A 22,298-nucleotide genomic window follows, 5' to 3' on the forward strand; every position below is an offset into this window, starting at 1 on the left:
CCAGGTTTTTTTCCATGCTGCTGGAAATTAGCAGGGTTCCCAGGTCTTTGAAGCCTTTGCCATTTGATGGTTAAAAATGCCTGGCTCATAAAAAGAAACGAAATTGAGCTATTTGTAATGAGGTGGATAGACCTAGAGTCTGTAATACAGAGTGAAGTAAGTCAGAAAGAGAAAGACAAATACCGTATGCTAACACATATATATGGAATTTAAGGGGAAAAAAATGTCATGAAGAACCTAGGGATAAGACAGGAATAAAGACACAGACCTACTAGAGAATGGACTTGGGATATGGGGAGGGGGAAGGGTAAACTGTGGCAAAGCGAGAGAGAGGCATGGACATATATACACTACCAAACGTAAGGTAGATAGCTAGTGGGAAGCAGCCGCATAGCACAGGGAGACCAGCTCGGTGCTTTGTGACCGCCTGGAGGGGTGGGATAGGGAGGGTGGGAGGGAGGGAGACGCAAGAGGGAAGAAATATGGGAACATATGTATATGTATAACTGATTCACTTTGTTATAGAGCAGAAACCAACACACCACCGTAAAGCAATTATACTCTAATAAAGATGTAAAAAAAAAAAAAATCCTGGCTCTAGGTTTCATATCAGTTATCTCTTTTGCGTTCTTCTGATAAACCTAGAATTATACTATCTTTTAAAACAAATAGAATTGAGGAGAAAACGATACTGTTTGAAAAACTGTAGGAAAAAGGAGAGAAGAAACAAGATCCCGCAGCCTCGGGGTGAGAAAGGTTCCCCTCCCCCAAGCTTCCTGTCGCCGGCGGTCAGCTTTCTTGGCACTCTCTCTCCCATCCCCCACCCTTAAATTTTACCTGACAGCCCATCAGTCTTGGGGAAACTGAGCCTTGATCCTTCCAAACACCAAACCCGATAAAAACCTAATTCCAAAGCTAATCAAATTAAAGTTCTGAAAAATCTCTTGGGGTTCATATAATCTCCTTAGACACCAAGTAAACCGGTAACTGAGTTTCTGCATTCGGAAGTGTCCAGTGCAAAAGGAAAGACAAAATTCAGGAGACTCTCCCCTTGTAGGAAATGGAAAAGGAATACAGATGCTTAGGTTTACAGGTCAGTCCACAGAGAGAAACTTAATGCAAAAGGTAGGTCAAATACGATGTGCGGCTGACTACCCGATTCAAGAAAAACAGCATTTTCGAGTGGCTTTTTTTCTGCTAAGCCAGCAGCCACAAGATTTGAGGCCCTCTCACATCCTCTACCTGCCTGGCAGTGGAGACAATGATACCCTTTGCTTCAAACCAACAGAGGAATACAATTGCAAATTTGGAGAGAAGGAAAGAGTGAATCCAGAAGTGCTGCTGGTAGCAGCTGATGGTGAGGAAGCTTCCAGAAGGAGGGGGTGAGGTTAAGGGTCTCTGGAAGTGTTCCTATACTGGGCAGCTAAGATGTAAGTTTGGGGAATCCCCAGCCAGATATTGCATAAAGAAATGGAAAATTCCTGAACTTTGGCCAGTTTGACTAGATTAAGGAGGTGATTCATTAGGGGGTCACATCTGAAAGTAAAAAAAGTTATCACCTACCTGCACAGAGAAAAACACACAGGTTTGTTAAAGCAATCTTTTTGCAACATCAGTTTAGTTTAGCCTGAGCAAATTATAGAATAAACAAATGAATACCCTTGGATTCCAGGAAAAGGTGTTTTGATGGACAGGTGTGTGTGTAAAGAATGCCAATTGAGCAAAAGTGTTCAAAAGCGAGATTTCTTCCCTTCATCAGAAACTGCCTGCTGGGCTTCCCTGGTGGCGTAGTGGTTAAGAATCCACCTGCCAAAGCAGAGGACTCAGGTTCGAGCCCTGGTCGGGGAAGACCCCACATGCTGCAGAACAACAAAGCCCATGCGCCACAACTACTGAGCCTGTGTTCTAGAGCCTGCGAGCCACAACTGTTGAGCCCACGTGCCACAACTATTGAAGCTTGCACACCTAGAGCCCATGCTCCCAACAACAGAAGCCACCCAATGAGAAGCCCGCATACCACAACGAAGAGTAGCTCCCCGTAACTAGAGAGAGCCCCCGCTCAGCAACGAAGACCCAACACAGCCAAAAATAAATAAATAAATAGATTTATATTAAAAAAAAAAAAAGAGGAATCTGCCTGCCAATGCAGGGGACATAGGTTCATGCCCACATGCCGTCGAGCAACTGAGCCCGTGCGCTACAACTACTGAGCCTGTGCTCTAGAGCCCGTGTTCCACAACAAGAGAAGCCACCACAATGAGAAGCCCGCGCAGCACAACAAAGAGTAGCCCCCGCTCACCGCAACTAGAGAAAAGCTTGCGCTCAGCAATGAAGACCCAAAGCAACCAAAATAAATAAATAAATAAACAAATAGGAAAAAAACCCTGCCTCCTCCCACTTGTGCTCTTATGTTTTCTATGCTCAAGACATGTGAGTACAGCAATGAGTCTATTTTTCTATGGGTTGTGAACCCCGCACTGTTCCTATTTAATGTCCCTCAAATTTTCATTTTAGCCGCCTAACAAGGGGTCTGGCATTTCACACAAAGGATGAAGAAACAAAGGCCAAAACAAATTACCAAATATAAAATTGTATCTAAAACAGGAAGAAAGGTAACGCACAGAAAGTTGAAATCCAGGCTAAAAAACTAAGTGGAAGAATTACGTGCAGAGCAAATAATGTGAAGTTTTAAAGGAGCTAGAATCTGGGTCCCGCCAACCTCTCCCACTTTACAGCACCATCCCGACCAGTTTGCTTTTAAGTGAGCCACCTGCCAACCTGCTGTAGCATATGATGCTGTTAAAGAGGAGTGAACATTCCCGCCCCGCCCTCGCAGGCTCATCACCACATCACATTTATTTTAAAGCGGTGGACAGCCTAGAGGCTGCAAGTGACAAGGCAGAAGGCCGAATCAGGACTCAGATTAATCCTGGCACCACCAATCATCCGAGGCTGAACCGGGAATGAAGAAGGCAGAAAGGGGCATCCCTGGTGGCGCAGTGGTAGAGAGTCCGCCTGCCGATGCAGGGGACACGGGTTCGTGCCCCGGTCCGCGAAGATCCCACATGCCGCGGAGCGGCTGGGCCCGTGAGCCATGGCCGCTTAGCCTCCGCGTCCGAAGCCTGTGCTCCGCAACGGGAGAGGCCACAATAGTGAGCAGGCCCGCGTACCCAAAAAAAAAAAAAAAAAAAAAAAAAAGAAGGCATAAAGGAAACAGGGGGGTGGCCCGGAACCCAGGCTGGGAAAGTGAGGAACTGGGAGAAGCCCCAAAGGCCTAATGATAGCTGAATTTCTTTCTTTCTTTTTTTTTTTTTTGCGGCACACGGGCCTCTGTTGCGGAGCACAGGCTCCGGATGCGCAGGCTCAGCGGCCATGGCTCACGGGCTCAGCCGCTCCGCGGCCTGTGGGATCTTCCCGGACCGGGGAAGGAACCCGTGTCCCCTGCATCAGCAGGCAGACTCTCTACCACTGCGCCACCAGGGAAGCCCGATAGCTGAATTTCTATAGAGATCATTTTTCTTTCTCAAGTCCCAGTCCAGCCCGAGGAAAACGGGAGCGATTCTGGGCGGGGACAGGGGCGCGGTGGATCCAACCCTGCCCTTCCCTCCCCACGCCCCTGACCGAACGCGTCCCTTTTAAGGCGTTGGGAACTTCTCCAATTTAAGAACCGTCTGTTTACCTGATTACTTTTCTTTTGAAAATTCAAATTTTCCCATCCCCAGATATTCCATCCATATAGGGCTAAAGATGACGCCAAAACTATACTTCATTATCTCTTTCCTTGTCCGTCCTACTTTAAAAATAAGATGGGAAAAACGCCGGAAGGGCCAAGGCAATTCTCAGGCAGCCTGGCCCCTCCGCGAACCGGTCCAAACGTGGCTGCTTCCATCAGCGTCAGGCTCCAATCAGCGTCTCTTTGGGCCACAGATACCCCACCCTCTTAGAGAAACTCCGGATCTTTCTGTAATTTGGGTCTCCCCGGAATCGTGTACCCCCTAATCCTACTTTAAACAACCAAACTTATTTGAGCCCCACGAGCCTCTCACCGCCCTACTTATTACAAGCCTAGGACTCATCCTTCCGGTCGACAGCCAACTACTTGGCAGGCGGCTCACCAGGGAAACGGAGACTGTGTGGGCGGAGTCAACAACGACTCTTCCCAGGGCCTCTCCCCCCTCCCCTTAGGACTCCCGTTTCCTCCAGCGAATCCGAGAAGAGTCTGGAGAGTTCTGGGAGGGGTGGCACCCACGGGGCTGATTGGTCCCAGAAAACCAGGGGGCAGGACCTGAGGAGAAACCCCTGGAATATTCCCGACCCGGCAGCCACACTGAGCTCGGTGATTGGCTGAGGAGGGAAAAGGCGGAGCTTGTTGAAAAATTATAAACACAGAGCAGCCCTCAGAGAAACGGCGAGCCTTGAGAGAGCTACTAAGATTCGTGTAGTTGGTGAGAGCAGCTTCTGCAGACACACTCTTTGCGAACACCACCCCGAGCGGCACCGGCGCGTTCGGCTTCGGAATCCGAAAGAACCGAGCTCCTCGTCGCTGAACTCGTTGGCCGTTTTCAGGTCTGAAGTTCGTTGCGGAGCCGAGAGGACAGGACACCGGCATGGCGAAAAGCACGGCCATTGGCATCGATCTGGGCACCACCTACTCCTGCGTGGGGGTGTTCCAGCACGGCAAAGTAGAGATCATCGCCAACGATCAGGGCAACCGCACCACCCCCAGCTACGTGGCCTTCACGGACACCGAGCGGCTCATCGGCGACGCGGCCAAGAACCAGGTGGCGCTGAACCCACAGAACACCGTGTTCGACGCGAAGCGGCTGATCGGCCGCAAGTTTGGCGACCCTGTGGTGCAGTCGGACATGAAGCACTGGCCTTTCCGGGTGATCAACGACGGTGACAAGCCCAAGGTGCAGGTGAGCTACAAGGGGGAGACCAAGGCGTTCTACCCCGAGGAGATCTCGTCGATGGTGCTGACCAAGATGAAGGAGATCGCCGAGGCGTACCTGGGCCACCCGGTAAGCAACGCGGTGATCACTGTGCCGGCCTACTTCAACGACTCGCAGCGCCAGGCCACCAAGGATGCCGGGGTGATCGCGGGGCTGAACGTGCTGAGGATCATCAACGAGCCCACGGCTGCCGCCATCGCCTACGGCCTGGACCGGACGGGCAAGGGGGAGCGCAACGTGCTCATCTTTGACCTGGGCGGGGGCACGTTCGACGTGTCCATCCTGACGATCGACGACGGCATCTTCGAGGTGAAGGCCACGGCCGGGGACACCCACCTGGGTGGGGAGGACTTCGACAACAGGCTGGTGAACCACTTCGTGGAGGAGTTCAAGAGGAAGCACAAGAAGGACATCAGCCAGAACAAGCGGGCCGTGAGGCGACTGCGCACCGCCTGCGAGAGGGCCAAGAGGACCCTGTCGTCCAGCACCCAGGCCAGCCTGGAGATCGATTCCCTGTTCGAGGGCATCGACTTCTACACGTCCATCACCAGGGCGCGGTTCGAAGAGCTGTGCTCGGACCTGTTCCGGAGCACCCTGGAGCCCGTGGAGAAGGCTCTGCGCGACGCCAAGCTGGACAAGGCTCAGGTCCACGACCTGGTCCTGGTGGGGGGCTCCACCCGCATCCCCAAGGTGCAGAAGCTTCTGCAGGACTTCTTCAACGGGCGCGACCTCAACAAGAGCATCAACCCCGACGAGGCGGTGGCCTATGGGGCGGCGGTGCAGGCAGCCATCCTGATGGGAGACAAGTCTGAGAACGTGCAGGACCTGCTGCTGCTGGACGTGGCTCCCCTGTCGCTGGGGCTGGAGACGGCTGGGGGCGTGATGACTGCCCTGATCAAGCGCAACTCCACCATCCCCACCAAGCAGACGCAGATCTTCACCACCTATTCGGACAACCAGCCCGGCGTGCTGATCCAGGTGTACGAGGGCGAGAGGGCCATGACGCGGGACAACAACCTGCTGGGGCGCTTCGAGCTGAGCGGCATCCCACCGGCGCCCAGGGGAGTGCCCCAGATCGAGGTGACCTTCGACATCGACGCCAATGGCATCCTGAACGTCACGGCCATGGACAAGAGCACGGGCAAGGCCAACAAGATCACCATCACCAACGACAAGGGCCGGCTGAGCAAGGAGGAGATCGAGCGCATGGTGCAGGAGGCGGAGAAGTACAAAGCCGAGGACGAGGTCCAGCGCGAGAGGGTGTCTGCCAAGAACGCCCTGGAGTCGTACGCCTTCAACATGAAGAGCGCCGTGGAGGATGAGGGGCTGAAGGGCAAGATCAGCGAGGCCGACAAGAAGAAGGTGCTGGACAAGTGCCAGGAGGTGATTTCGTGGCTGGACGCCAACACCTTGGCCGAGAAGGACGAGTTTGAGCACAAGAGGAAGGAGCTGGAGCAGGTGTGTAACCCCATCATCAGCGGACTTTACCAGGGGCCGGGTGGCCCCGGGGCTGGCGGCTTTGGGGCCCAGGCCCCTAAAGGGGGCTCTGGATCTGGCCCCACCATTGAGGAGGTGGATTAGGGGACTTACTATTGTTTCTCTGTATTCCTCTTTGAGACGGAGGAGACCCTAGGACCTTGGTTATTTCCCTGTATGTTAGTCCTCTACTATAGCAGTTCATTCTAAGGTTAGCTTTTAACCTTTAATAATTAGCTTGCTTGTCTTTGTTATTTCTGTATGTTATAACCAATGTGTTCACCACAATTATTTGCGTTTCATGTAAGTTGGTAGTGCAAGGGGCGCTTTCCTTTTTTTCCCCGTCAAATGGATTAACACTGCCACCTTCTGTCCTATATTTTGCTTTGTAAACATACCGAAACTCATGGAATTAAAAATGTGTATGCTTAAGGAAAAAGAATAAAATGTTAAATATGTATGTCTGCTTTTATTTGGGGAGAGATAATAGTTTCTTCTCTGAAATCCATAGACCATGAAAGGGCTGTACTTCTGAAGAGAATATCATACGTATTTGGAGCCGTGGGTATGGCTGTTTTTGTTGGGACTTTATTGTAGGTGGTAAATCACATCCATGACAGAAAACAAATTCCAAGTGCCCATTTTGATTGGGGTGGGGTTTGTTTTAGGTACAAGTAGGGATGGGAGCTGCCGTAGGGTTTTGGGGAGGAGAGATTGTTGTGGTGTTAAAGGCAGTGTTGAGAGGGGTTCATGGTTCCTTAGGGTCTTGCACTCACTGTGTGCAGAGCTGTTCATTTCTTACTAGACCTGTGAGTCTTCCAGTCTTTTATGAATTTAGGGGTGGACAAAACAGTAAAAATGAGATGCAGATTCATACTCTGTTTTATAAATCCCAGTTGAGTGAGTTAGTGCAAATTATTTAGCCTCTTAGTTTTGGTTGCCTCCTTTCAAAATAAAGCATTTGTCTGAATGGCCTCAGTTCCAAAGATCTAGATCATTTTGAGCAGAAATGTGCTGTAGGCAAGCAACATGTTCAACAAAGGTCACTGGAGCTGCAGTTATTCAACTGAGGGTCTGGGGGAGTGAGATACTGAGAGTTGGGGGGCATGGCAATAAAGAGGAATGGGCCAGGCACTGCACCTGTTTCTCTGAGTCACTCCAGTAATCCTCAGTAGTTCTCATCACACCACCCTCTAACTTAGGTATTGTAAAGTTTCTTTTTCATAGGTAGCCATGTGGAGGTGGTCACTTAAGCTATATCCAGAGCAAAACTAGGGAGGAACAAGTGATGATTTGGGGGCCAGGGTTTTTTCACACTGCCTGAACACTGGGGCTAGTGTGGGTGGTTCCTGTCTGGCTGTAAGTGGTGGTTTTACCCCAGTTTTAACAATCAGTAGCCTTTTTGTTCTTTTCATGGACAGTCTCAAAACAAAAGCAACTTAAAAGCACATTTAATTATGAACGAAGAGGAAATAAAAGCTGTGCAGCATAGATCTGGGAAGATGCCCTTCCCTAGGGGCTGCTTCTCACTGGAGCAGTTAAACATCCTTAACATTTCCTCTAGCCTGATAAATCCCAACCTTGTTTTTCCAAAAACTGAGCCTGGGAATACCTACTCCAGAATCAAATTAAAGTTCCCTGTGTTTTATCTTTCAATAAATCCTTCCTCTCTGGGAAACTGAAACATCTTAGGAATGACAAAGTATGGGAAGCCTTGTAAAAGAAAAGCTTGTAAAGGAAATAGTATAGTTTTGGTTCCTGGGCCAATTCTCAAAGGCCGGTCTTACTTACAAGATAGGTGAACGGTAATATTATAGGCTCTTACTTACAAGATAGGTGAACGGTAATATTATAGGCTCTGACCATAGCATACAGTATGTGCAGTTTAACTGCTGCAGCAGCAGAAATTGGGGGCTTGCTTAACTTTTAAAAATTTAACCAGTCAGGCAATAGAGGGAATAAACCTTGGTAACTTCAAATCATTGGAGCCATGGTTCTCCAGCCCAGTGGTATATTGAGATCATTTGGGAAGCTAAAGAAATACTGATACCAGTCCCGCAAGAGTCAGGCCAAGAAACTGGCCTGGAAGTAGGCCAAGTAATTGTATAGAATTAAAATTGTCTCAGTGTTTCAGCCAAAGTTGAGAAAAAGCCACTGCACCAGATGATTATGTTTTTAGAGGTATGGGGACCCAAGAGAGGCAGGACAGGAAGGTGTCAGTGCTTCCAGGAGCAGCAGCTGGTGGCAAGGGGCTTTCTGCTGTGAACCAGAGCTGGAAGCCTTCCAAGGCCTTAAAGTGTTGAATCACTGGCAGCAGCAGTGATGATAAAGGTTTGGGAAATCGCCAGCAATGGTTTAACGGGCCAAAGAGAATTCCTGAAGCTGGGCCAACTACTTTCATGAGTCCTCATTAGGGAAATGGTTCATTAAAAAGCAACATCACGAAATTCCCTGGTCTCCCAGTGGTTAGGACTCGGCGCTTTCACTGCGGGCCTGGGTTCAATCCTAAGATCTTGCAAGCGGCGCAGCACAGCCAATAAAAACAGCCACTTTAGAATATGAGAAGTCATCACCTACCTGTACATATACACTTCCTGAAACTTAAAATCATTTTGCAACATCAACCACAGGTGGAACTCAACCACTGGGAGCTGAGAAATGTGTCAAATAAACAGATGAATACTATAGGATTCTTGGAAGAGGTTTTTTAAAAATATTTATTTTCGGCTGCGCCGAGTCTTCGTTGCAGCACATGGGATCTTTGTTGCGGCATGTTTAGTTAAATTCATTAACTTGAAATGTCTGGTTTTCTTTTTTTTTAATTTAATTTTATTTATTTTTTATACAGCAGGTTCTTATTGGTTATCTATTTTATACATATTAGTGTATATATGTCAATCCCAATCTCCCAGTTCATCCCACCACCATCTCCCCTGCCACTTTCCCCCCTTGGTGTCCATACGTTTGTTCTCTACATCTGTGTCTCTATTTCTGCCCTGCAAACCGGTTCATCTGTACCATTTTTCTAGGTTCCACATATATGCGTTTATATACGATATTTTTCTCTTTCTGAGTTACTTCACTCTGTATGACAGACTCTAGATCCACCCACATCTCTACAAGTGACCCAATTTCATTCCTTTTTATGGCTAAGTAATATTCCATTGTATATCTGTACCACATCTTCCTTATCCATTCGTCTGTTGATGGGCATTTAGGTTGCTTCCATGTCCTGGCTATTGTAAATAGTACTGCAATGAACATTGGGGTGCATGTGTCTTTTTGAATTATGGTTTTCTCTGGGTATATGCCCAATAGTGGGATTGCTGGATCATATGGTAAGGCTATTTTTAGTTTTTTAAGGAACCTCCACACTGTTCTCAATACTGGACATATATACACTACCAAATGTAAAATAGATAGCTAGTAGGAAGCAGGCCACCTAGCACAGGGAGATCAGCTCTGTGCTTTGTGTCCACCTAGAGGGGTGGGATAGGGAGGGTGGGAGGGAGAAGCAAGAGGGAGGAGATATGGGGATATATGTATATGTATAGCTGATTCACTTTTTATAAAGCAGAAACTAACACACCATTGTAAAGCAATTATACTCCAATAAAGATGTTAAAAAAAAGCTACAATGAGGTATCAACTCACACCAGTTAGGATGGGAATCATCAGAAAGTCTACAAACAACAAATGCTGGAGAGGGTGTGGAGGAAAGGGAACCCTCTTGCACTGTTGGTGAGAATGTAAATAGATACAGCCACTATGGAGAACAGTATGGAGGTTCTTTAATTTTTTATTTTAATTAATTAATTTTTTATTTTTTGGCTGCACTGGGTCTTCTCTGCTGCGTGAGGGCTTGCTCTAGCTGCAGCAATCGGGGTCTACTCTTCGTTGTGGTGCGCGGGCTTCTCATCGTGGTGGCTTTTTCTTGTTGCAGAACACGGGCTCTAGGGGCACGGGCTTCAGTAGCTGTGGCACGCAGGCTCTAGACCACACGCTCAGTAGTTGTGGCGCAGGGGCTTAGTTGCTCCCCGGCATATGGGATCTTCCTGGACCAGGGATCAAACCCGTGTCCCCTGCATTGGCAGGCAGACTCTTTACCACTGCGCCACCAGGGAAATCCCTAGTTTTCTCTAATTGACAGTAATCTTATGAAGTGCCGACTACCCGATCTTTCTCGCAAAAACTCTTACATAGCCTGGCTCCTCCCTTACCTCTTCAGGGCTGAGAGGCTGCGACCCGGGCCTAAGTCCTCAGTTTTATCCACCAAATAAAACAGATTCTCAACGTTTAGGTCGTGCATTTTTTTTTCAGTGGACACAATTATACCTTAATAAAGGTGCTTAAAAAAAAGAAAAGGACAGGAAGTTTAATGTACCTGACAGGTCTTGCAAATTCAGATTTCGCTGGCTAGACAGAGCAGGGTGACAGTCCCTTGGTGTGACCCCCGAATCCAAACCGGGACAAGTGAGAACTAGAGAGTAGTCCTTTGGTTACACAAGCAGGGACTAGACTATCTGGGAGGCCATCCAGGAAGAGCGTTCAGCTGCGCGCGCACCTGGCAGCGTCGGGAACGTTCTCCGGCCTGGCCAGTAAAGTCGCCTGTTTTTTGTTTTTCAAAATTCACAAAACATCTCCGAATATTTGCCCAGAAGAATGTGAAACGTTCACTCATGGCCTCTCTTTCACTTAACTTTAGTCTTGTTTGGACAAGCTATGGGGAAAACTCTGAGGGTCGAGACAGGCATCTCAGAAGACAGCTATAGGCCCGTCAGGCCCCGACGCCACGCCGCCGTAAATAAAAGGCCTGGCCCAGGCCTCGTTGTTCTCTTTGTGCAGTGAACTCGTGGATGGGGAAGATGGTGGGTTGGGATCCGCGTGGCGGCAGCTGTGCAACCTTCCGAGAGGAAGGCGACCGCCTGCGCCGTCTTTGCACAGCTGCCGGCGTACAGGTACCTCAGTACCTCAGGGCCGTGTTGGACACTGAGGGGACCGAAGTCTCGGGCTGAGCAGGATGAACTATCATTACAGACTAGAATTTCTGATGTCTCCGTGACTCCACTGCTTGGAACTGACGCAGCCCAGGGAGACTCGTCTGGTAGTCGCCCTGGCTTCTGCTAACTCACTGGTTTCTTCCCAGGCCCCTGATTCTCGAAGGAGGGTCCGCAGCGCCTCGAAGGTGAGTGGATTGTGCGATATGGAGTGGCTGGTGGTTGTACTGGGGGAGGATGGGGGGTGATGATGATCCCAGGTGATTCTGAGTGTCTCGCTGACGCCATCACCGCAGCGCGCTGACCACCTCCATCCCCCGGGTTGGGATCCCTAGTATTTGGCCTCGGGGAAGCCACTTACTCGTGTGTCTCGTTTCTCCATTAGGGGTTTAAGACGTTCACCGGTGTGTTATTTTTGAATAAAGGTGAGTGTTAGGTGTGCGGGCGCTCTTAGTATCGCTCACGTTTTTAACTCCCTAAAGTTTTGTCTAAGCCTTGCTAAACCTGTTTTCTCCACTTGTTTTTCTACTATAAACTACCTTGCATGCTGGGCCTCCTTGATGGAGCTGTTCTCCGCAGTTCTAAATTTGTTTCCTACTCCTTTTCTCTGCAGAACTTCCCATCCCTGAATTCTTAATTTGCTAGATCCTTGTACTGGGGCTGTTGTCTTTGAATGTTGTAGATTCCTTCCCATAATGGCTTCCCTTGATCCAGGTCTCCCTAAATTGGGGATGATGATTTCTCAGACTAGAGTCTCTGATGCTGATTCTGATGTCAAAATTAATTTCTGACTCATTTGGGGAACTGGATACTTGGAGTTTTGAGAGGAGCCAGTGGGAGGGCTGTAACTCTCTGCTTGTATTTCTCATTGGTGGTCCTGCTTTCATCTTTCTAGCTTGAGAGCTTTGGAAGCCCAGCAGGGGCAGTGCCCCTTCACAGAGATTCAGGGATAGCCTGGTGGCTGAAGGCCTAAAGTTTGGAATTTTCCTCTTGGAGAAGTGCTGTTGGGATAGCTGGGATGCCCAGGTAATGGTTACTGCCACTTCATCAACAAGCTGTGACAAGAAGTGGAGAGTAGCGTGCCTCTACCTGGGTACTGTGGTAAGTCTCTTGCTGGTTTTTCTACCAGCTCCAGAGTGGTAATGATGACCTGGTTGGACTAGAGTCTCTGAGAACTTCTGAGGATCTTTGAAACCACCTGATCCACTCTTATGCTTCTTTCCACACTGTGTGGCAATTCCCCTGCCCACCCAGACTTTTCTTTTTTTAAAGTAAAAGTGGTACATAACTACCTTAGTTTCAGGAACATAACGTTTTGTACATTTATATACACTAGAAAGCGATCACCACCATAAATCTAGTCACCGTGCAGTTGATCCTTTTTGCCTAACCACCTTTCCCTCTGATAACTACCAACCTGTCCCCGTATCTATGATTCATGCTTTTTTTATTTTTATTTTTAATTTTTTTATTTTTTGCGGTATGCGAGCCTCTCACTGCTGTGGGCTCTCCCGCTGCGGAGCGCAGGCTCAGCGGCCATGGCTCACGAGCCCAGCCGCTCCGCGGCATGTGGGATCTCCCCGGACCGGGGCATGAACCCCTGTCCCCTGCATCGGCAGGTGGACTCTCAACCACTGCGCCACCGGGGAAGCCCCATGCTTTTTTTTTTTTTTTTTTAATTTTATTTATTTATTTATTTATGGCTGTGTTAGGTCTTCGTTTCTGTGCGAGGGCTTTCTCTAGTTGCGGCAACTGGGGGCCCTCCTCATTGCAGTGCGCGGGCCTCTCACTATCACGGCCTCTCTTTGCAGAGCACAAGCTCCAGACGCGCACGCTCAGTAGTTGTGGCTCATGGGCCTAGTTGCTCCACTGTATGTGGGATCTTCCCAGACCAGGGCTCGAACCCGTGTCCCCTGCGTTGGCGGGCAGACTCTCAACCACTGTGCCACCAGGGAAGCCCTAGATTAATGCTTTACTGCCAGTTGCTTGCATGTTACTAATATGTGTTGCTTTTATGAAATTTTAGAATTTTGCTGACACAAAGGATATTCTTTACCTGGTGTCGGACAGATCCTTGGAACTTCACGTCTTCCGTGCATTAACCCGCGTAAGCAGCTGTCAATCTCCTGGGGTGGAGGAGACTGCCTAGAAATTTGGGGACCAAAATCAATTAGGTGGCCTTTACTTCGTCTTACCCAAAAGACTCCAATAAAATATTTTAAAGCAAATAAAAAATAGATTGGTCTCAGTGAAAACAAGACGGTACAGAAAGGTTTAGGGACATGAAAGGTTAACCACCAGTGAATGAGCATCACAGTTGACATCTAGCTGTACCTCTTTGCAGCCACATACAAAAAGTAGATTTGCCACATATAGACACCAATGTTAAGGATTTCTAGATTGATTGTGGTAGTATTCTTATATTTGAGGTTTTTATTACGCCATTGACACAGACATCCAATTTGCCTTTTGATCAATTGGTGAAAACATAGGTTGTCCAGATATATTTTAAAAGAATATACTGGTGGTTGCCAGGGGCAGGGAATGAGGAAATGAAGAGTTGCTGTTCAATGGGTATAGAGTTTCCATTTTAGAAGATGAAAAGAGTTTACGGGGATGGATGGTGGTGATGGTTGCTCAATGTGATGAATGTGTTTGTTACCACTGAACTTTATGCTTACAAGTGGTAAAGATGGGGGAGGGGATAAATTGGAAGATTAGGATTGACACATACATGCTACTACATATAAAAAAGGTAACTAATAAAGAGCTATTGTATAGCACAGGGGACTCTACTGAATACTCTGTAATGGCCTATATGGGAAAAGAATTTAACAAAAAAGTGGATATATGTATAGCTGATTCACTTTGCTGTATACCTGAAACTAACATGACATTGTAAATCAACGATACCCCAATAAAAAATTTTTAAAAAATGGTAAAGATGGTAAATTTCATGTGTATTTCACTGCAGTAAAAAAAAAAATGGGGGAAAAGCATACTCTGTGCTCCTATTTGTCATCTTCATAAAGGGGATTCCCCACCAGCGTGTAAAGAGTATGCTGCGGTAAGGCTGTATTGTACAGTAGCCAGCTTCTGGTAAGGGGGCATTTGAGTTTCTGGTCATGGTATATACCAGTGCTGATTCCCTATTAATTTGCACCCATTTGAACTTGTGTTGTAGAATACATTTCCAAAAGTAGAATTTCAGAGTCAAAGGATTTGGGCATTTAAAGTAATGATGTATGTTCCATAAAGTTGTCCCAGTTTATACTCGTAACAGCAGTCTCCTTCAGAGTGCCTGTTTCTCTACCTGCCATCACTACTCCAGGTGGATTGTACCAGGTTGTGTACCTAATAATTCATTTTTTTTTAAATAATTCATCTTTTAAATACTGCACATCTTTTGCATCTGTTTTCCTATGGAATGTTTCCATCTTGGTCCCCACTCAGCAAAGATTTTTTCCAACTTTTATTTTCCTTAATCGTCTTTGCCAGGCCTTTTTTTTTTCCCGTCCTTGAAATTGCCCTGTTTGGTACTCTCTACAGGACAGTTACCTGCTCCCATTGCTATTCCCTGACCACAGGTTCTGTATAATCTTAGCAGCCACCATATATTTAGTGCTTTGGTCTGTCCTAGGCTTTTTATGTGTTTCACTGCATTGAATCCTTAAAACCTTGCAAAGTAGATATGTATCTACCCTACCTTGCAAGCAAGGAGAGGAAAGCTCAGGGATGTTAAATAATTTGCTTAAGGTCACAGAGATAGGAGGTACTGAGGCCCCTGGGCTGGACACTGGTGTTTGTCAAGTGGAGTAAAATTGAAGCTTGGTTCTCACCCAGACACTCCAAGGACAAAGCAAGTGGCAGAAGCTGAGCTCTGCTGAAGTTAAGAGATAAGATGACCACTCCTGAGGTCAAGGTAAACTTCCCTGTCTACACATGAGCGGGAAGGCTCCTTGGGGGTCAAAAAGGGAGGGGGCACCACCCCATAATAAGTGTGGACATACCCCCCACAGGCCTCTGCAGTGGAATCCATCTTGGCAAAAAGCTGCACTCCCATCTTGGGGAGGGTCCTAGGACTGGTCAGCTGTGAAAAAAGAAAACGATAATTGGCTAAAGGTAACCAAAGACCCGGAAGACCCGTCCTATATGTGATTTAAATCGCCCTTTTCGCTACTCCTCAGAGAGGATGCCCATATCCTTTCTCTCCGTGTATTTCTGCCTTGCTTCTGTCTTAAATAAACTTTCTCTGTGCTGTTCTCCCAATTTTGTTGTGTCTCTAATAATAAACTTTGTATCTGTTCTTACAGTTTTTGCCTCCTTGAAACATTCTTGCTTTCAAATGGGGCAAGAGCCAGGGAACTTTGCTTCTAGCCTCTAGCCACTGGTGGACTAGCTGCTAGGTTCTATTCCCGGGCAGGAACTAAGATCTCTCTTCAGGACCACTCACTGGTCTCTCCAAGGTCAGTGTCAGTCAGGATTCAAATTCCTTTCTGTCTAGTATATAATATACCTACGGCCTAGCTTTAAACATTTCCAATAACTGAAGCAAACCTATCTTTGATTCCGTTTTTCTTTTTCTCCCTCCCACTCAGAGGATGTCACCCAGCTGAATTGTGGCTGTATCATTCTTTGGCTTTGTACTCTGATTTCAGTGCGTCCCTAAAGTATTGTTTGGTTTTGTATTTTGTATCTTTTTGAGCTTCATAAATATGGACTAATGCTCCACGTAGTTACGTTGCAGCTTGGTTCTCTTTTGTTCACATACTTCCCTATAGTTTAGATTCTACACTTCCAAACACATTTCTGCCCATTTTTATTTAGGCAAAAAACAATTCTAGGTTGACGGGTGTCTCTGGGTAGTGTACATGAGGACTTGCATTTGTAAGTGCATTTTTCTAGGGCGACAGTATCACACACGAAGCACAGGGGACTGGTTAAGATGTAGGGAGCCAGACTGAACACTTACAGCTGTTCAACTTTGGCTGAGTTACTTAGCCACTCTATTTCCTCATTTGTAAATGGATAAAAGCGTACCTACGCTTACGGAGTTGTTAGGTTTAACTATATGTAAGTGCACTTAAAACTGCCTAACATAGAAAGCCTTATTTAGGCATTAGCTACAATTAGATTATTCCAAATAGCTTAGACATTAGCTAACATAGCCTAGTCAGTACCTCATCCAGTTTTCCTTAGTCCTTGACATGACTATAAAATGGTCAACTTCATTTCTTGTCCATAGGGTCTCTTCTGCACTCTCTTGCCCTTATTTGTATGATCCAAGTCCTGCCCTAGGTGTTCAGACCCTCCTTCCTGTGTCAGTCCCAGGTTTAGAGTATAAGACTGAGGGACTTCCATGGTGGTGCAGTGGTTGAGAATCCAGGGGACATGGGTTTGATCTGATCCCTGGTCCAGGAGGATCCCACATGCCACGGAACAACTGGGCCCGTGCGCCACAACTCCTGAGCCTGTGCTCTAGAGCCCGTGAGCCACACTGCTGAAGCCTGCACACCTAGAGCCCGTGCTCCGCAGCAAGAGAAGCCACTGCAATGAGAAGGCCATGAGCTGCAACCAAAGAGTAGCCCCCGCTCACCGCAACTAGAGAAATCCTGCGTGCAGCAACAAAGACCCAACGCAGCCATAAATAAATAAATAAATAAATAAATAAATGTATTAAAAAAAAACTGATTGAGCTACAGCCATGGTGAAGATGGTCACGTGAACTTTTCTTAATTCCAGGCATGGAAATCACTTTGCAGTCCTCTCATTCTTGAGCCCCACAGCCTCTCTTCACAGGGGTGACAGTGATTTGATAAGACCCCTACCCCAAAGCACACTGAATCTTCTTCACCCCCAGGAGCACTTTCAGAAGTAACCAGTCCTCCCAACCCACTAGGCAGATCTCACAACTCTCTAAAATTAATCTACGCAGAGCCTGGCCTGCCATCTCAGCTACTGAAGACCGTGAGCCTCCCAGGCCTGTTTCCCCAGGCCTCTCATCCCTGGAATCCTTAGCAACTGGCTAGTGCGCAAGCCCCTCCAGAATGATACCTCTACCTGCCTGTTGCTTGAGCCCGAACCCTCGGAGTCTCCGTGAGTCCTGTTTGCATATTCTATATCCAATTTGTCAGCAAATCATGCTGGCGATACCTTAACACCAAAATTTGGCCGCATCTCACAACCCTGCTGCTCCTGGACTCTGGTGGGATCCACCATCGGCTCACTTCGCTCCTCTGTGTGATGCAACAGCCTCCAACAAATCTTCTGGATATAATTTGGTTTGTGAGGAAATCCTAGAACCAAGAAATAAAAACTGTTTTGGACATTGTTTGCAGGAATATAACTTTATAGAATCCCTTTGGAAAACAGTTTAGCAGTACCTACTAAAAAGGAGGCATGCTCTCTTCAACCCAGTGTTTCCACTTCTGGTGATGCACCCTAAACACTCACATACAGATACAAGGATTAATATACACATCCTTGATAGTACTGTTGGTTAAGGGGGAGAAAAAAAGGAAACCAAGTGTTCTCCAATAGGGAAATGGGGGTATATTCATAAAATACACCGTGTGTTACATGCACCAGTAGGATGACTAACATACCAGAGTGGATTAATCTCACAATGTGAAGAAAGAAAGCAGATGACAGAAAAACAGTATGTCATGCTTAAAACATTTACCACTAAACAATATATTGTTTAAAGTTCCTAAGTTCCTACTGTATAGCACAGTATATTCAATATCCTGTGATAAACCGGATAGAAAAGAATATGAAAAGGAATATATATATATATATATATATAACAATCACTTTGCTGTAGAGCAGACATTAACACAACATTGTAAATCAACCATACTTCAATAAAATAAATTAAAAATATATACATATTGTTTGGAGTTAAGTATCATAGTAAAAACAAAAAGAAATGCATAGCACTGGGGCTTCCATGGTGGCGCAGTGGTTGAGAATCCACCTGACAATTCAGGGGACATGGGTTCGATCCCTGGTCCAGGAGGATCCCACATGTCGCGGAGCAACTAAGCCTGTGTGCCACAACTACTGAGCCTGTGCTCTAGAGCCCGTGAGCCACAACTCCTGAAGCCCACGCGCCTACAGCCCGTGCTTCACAATGAGAGAAGCCACCACAATGAGAAGCCTGCGCACTGCAAAGAAGACCCAACACAGCCAAAAATAAAAAAATAAATAAATTTATATATATATAAAAAGAAATGTATAGGATTGCTAAATGCTAAATTCAAGATGGGGTGGGCAGGGACAGTGATATACTCAAGGAGGTGTATAGTCAAGGAGGCTCTATGGGAGCTCGTTGTGTAATTCATATTTTCATATGTCAAACTACTTCTGAATAACTTAAAAAACAATGTTTGGGACCTGTGAATCCCAGAGGGCTGAGCACAGGCAAAAGCTTAAGTCAGCCCCAGGGACACCTCCAGGCACAGGGAGCTCCCTTGGAAGACAACCGTTCTCAAGATGAGCCAGAACATCCCCAGGAGAACAAGTCAGGAGTCGCAATAACAGGTGACTTTACAACTAAGAAACTCAGATGACAGCACGCTTGGAGACTGAAGATGTTCAAAGAGATAAAGGGGCTCATTCAATCCATTGTGCAGAAGAGGGCATTATAAAGTAGCAGATGGGTTTGAAAAGGAAACAAGTAGCAATTCTAGAATTGAAATGAACAGGTAAATTCATAAGAAGCACAACAAACAGGTTAAATAACAGACCAACTGGATAGAGAATTAGTGAACTGGAAGAAGAAATCATCCATAATGTGGAGCAGAGAAAACAGAGATGAATATGAAAAGGAGTTTTTAGGAAGGGTGAAGTGAGATGCTCCAACATTTGGCATTGTTGCCTTCACCTTGCTGGTTTGTTAGAATGCTGCAGCCAGAACAGGCGCAGGCACCATGGTTAGCTCTGTGCAGTGGCATCTATGGGCATCTGGCTTTGAGAAGCTCAGGGCCATCTATTACTTTGTTTATTGTAGTACTTTCTCGACCATTAACATCCTACTTGCCCAAGATAGTCTTTCAATTGTGTTATTTCCCAAAGAGTAAGGACAGAGAGATTATCCTAAGGGTTAAAGTACCTGCTGATGCTTCAAATGTTAAATTTTATTGCCCCCAGTCAGGTGACTCTCAGGTGGAAATGGATCACATTCCAGGCTGGCTATTGCCTGTCATTAAACCATTCAATTCTAAACATAGTGAAGATAGAGATGTCAGCCAATAATCAAACCCAGTTATGTGCTGATGGGTAACAACATGGGAGAGGGAGCTGTCTTTAAAGGGCCTTGCATCAATGGCGGGCACCACCCTGGATTGGGAGCCTCCCGTTTCCCAGCACGCAGAGAGAGGCCTTGCTCCACAGTGGGTTGATTTCTTCTACAGGAGGCTGAGCAACCATTACAAAAGATTGCTTTTTAAACTTTTTATCAGGAGACTTTTCAAACAATAGGAAGAATGTAAACACCCATATACCCACCACCTAATCCAACAATTGTCAACATTTTTCCATATTTGAAAATATGGCAAATGGCAAAAATATATATTAAATTATATATGTGCGTATATACATATACATACATATAAATATAAAATATATATATTTAGCAGGCTCATTTCAATGTGAATTATAGAGATCATGACATTTTATGCTTAAATATTTCAGCATGCATATCCACAATCTAAGGACGTTTACCTGCATATATACTTTTTTTTTTTTTCTGCGAGGCTTGCAGGATCTTTTTTTTTTAATATATAAATTTATTTATTTATTTTATTTTTGACTGCGTTGGGTCTTTCCCTGTGTGTAGGCTTTCTCTGGTTGCAGCGAACGGGGGCTACTCTTTGTTGTGGTGCTCGGGCTTCTCACTGTGGTGGCTTCTCTTGTTGCGGAGCATGGGCTCTAGGCTCACAGGCTTCGGTAGTTGCAGCACGCGGGCTCAGTAGTTGTGGCGCACAGGCTTAGTTGCTCTGTGGCATGTGGGATCTTCCTGGACCAGGGCTCGAACCCGTGTCCCCTGCACTGGCAGGCGGATTCTTAACCACTGTGCCACCAGGGAAGTCCTACAATACTATTATATCTGAGAAAATTAATAATTCCTAATATTACTTAATAGTTAAATCAATACTCAAATTTTTTCAACTGTTCCCCAGATATCTTTTATGGTAATTGTTCTTTTGAAGAGCCAGTATTAATTGATTCAAGGATCAAGCACTTTCTTTTACTGTTATATCTTGTTAGTCTCTCTCTTTTTTTAATCTTTACTTATTTACTTTCTTATTTTTGGTTGTGTTGGGTCTTCGTTGCGGCAGGCAGGGTCTCCGTTGCAGCTCGCGGGCTCTTCGTTGTGGCGCACAGGCTTTTCTCTAGTTGTGGCGTGCGGGTTTTCTCTCTCTAGTTGTGGTACACGGGCTTAGTTGCCCCGTGGCATGTGGGATCCTAGTTCCCCGACCAGGTATCGAACCTGTGTCCTCTGCACTGGAAGGTGGATTCTTTACTACTGGACCACCAGGGAAGTCCCTTTTAGTCTCTTGATTCTAGAACAGTCCCCTTCTTTCTGTGACAATGATCCTTTGAAGAGACTAGGCCAGTTGTCTTGTAGAACATTCCACATGTTGGCTTCATCTAACTGTGCTCTCTTGGTGTTTTTAACTTGTTCCTCAACTTTCTGCATTTTCTTTAACCTGGAAGTTATACTTAAAGGACTAATTAGATTTTTTTTTTTTTGGCTGCACCACACAGCCTGCGGGATCTTAGCTCCCCAACCAGGGATCAAACCACTGGACCACTAGGGAATTCCTTTAAAGACCTAATTAGATTCTGATTACATGGTTTGGGCAAGAATACTTCATGAACGACACCATGTATGGCTGCTGTAACAAATTACCACAAACTTGGTGGTTTAAAGCAACAGATATTTATTCCTTCACAATGCTGGAGGCCAGAAGTTCAAAACAGTTTCACTGGGCAAAAATCAAGGTGTCCACAGGGCCTTGCCCCCTCCAGAGACACTATGGGAGAATCTGTTTCTTGTCTCTTCCAGCGTCTGGTGGCTGCTGGCATAACTTGGCTCGTGGCCACATCACTCCAATCTCTGCCTCTGTGTCACGCTGCCTCCTCCTCTTCACTTGTGTGTATTGCATCCCCTTCTGCCTCCCTCTTATAACGATATATGCGATTTCATTTAGAGCCCTCCCAGATAATCCAGAATTATCTCCCCATCGCAAGACCCTTGATTTAATCAATCTGTAAAGACCCTCTTTATCCCTGTATAAGATAGCCTTCACAGGTTCCAGGCGTTAGAGCATGGATATCTTTTAGGGGATCATTTTTTCAGTCTACCACGTGCTATATACTTCACAGGGCCTTGTGTCAGGGGGATTATAAAGTCTACTTTTTCCATTATTCTTTTTTATTTTTAATTTTTAACATCTTTATTGGAGTATAATTGCTTTACAATGGTGTGTTAGTTTCTGCTTTATAACAAAGTGAATCAGCTAAACATATGCATATATCCCCATATCTCCTCCCTCTTGCATCTCCCTCCCACCCTCCCTATCCCACCCTGGTTCCATTATTCTTTTTTTTTTTTTTTTTTTTATTCTTGACCTTAGTTTGATCGCCCGGTTACAGTAGTGACCCCCAGGATCTCTTCATTGTAGAGGTGCTTTTCACCCTTGTGAGTGGCAAGATGGGTTAATTCTTTGGCACTGTTACCAAACCAGGTTTGTTTGCCTGATGCGCAGCAAGCCAAACGCTAGGTTTGCAGCAGAGAGTTTATCCACAAGGCAGCCAACTGACGGGAGGAGAGAACAAGTCTCAAATTTTCTTCCCAAAAAGGCAA

The 22,298-nt window shown here is 46.3% G+C and overlaps 1 protein-coding gene and 1 long non-coding RNA gene across 2 annotated transcripts; both read left to right on the forward strand.

Annotated features, from left to right (window-relative positions):
* The first annotated feature begins 4,402 nt into the window (after positions 1-4,402).
* On the forward strand, positions 4,403-6,888 carry LOC307193144 (heat shock 70 kDa protein 1B). Its single transcript, XM_079934685.1, has one exon. It carries the CDS (start codon positions 4,608-4,610, stop codon positions 6,531-6,533), a length of 1,926 nt encoding a protein of 641 aa, XP_079790811.1. The 5' UTR covers positions 4,403-4,607; the 3' UTR covers positions 6,534-6,888.
* A 4,367-nt stretch (positions 6,889-11,255) lies between these two features.
* On the forward strand, positions 11,256-14,368 carry LOC307193120. Its single transcript, XR_013830225.1, has 4 exons — positions 11,256-11,613; positions 11,811-11,850; positions 12,321-12,526; positions 13,452-14,368. It is a non-coding gene; the product is annotated as an uncharacterized lncRNA (long non-coding RNA).
* The last annotated feature ends 7,930 nt before the right edge of the window (positions 14,369-22,298 follow it).

Source organism: Stenella coeruleoalba (genome assembly GCF_951394435.1).
Source record: "Stenella coeruleoalba genome assembly, chromosome: 10".
NCBI lineage: Eukaryota > Metazoa > Chordata > Mammalia > Artiodactyla > Delphinidae > Stenella > Stenella coeruleoalba.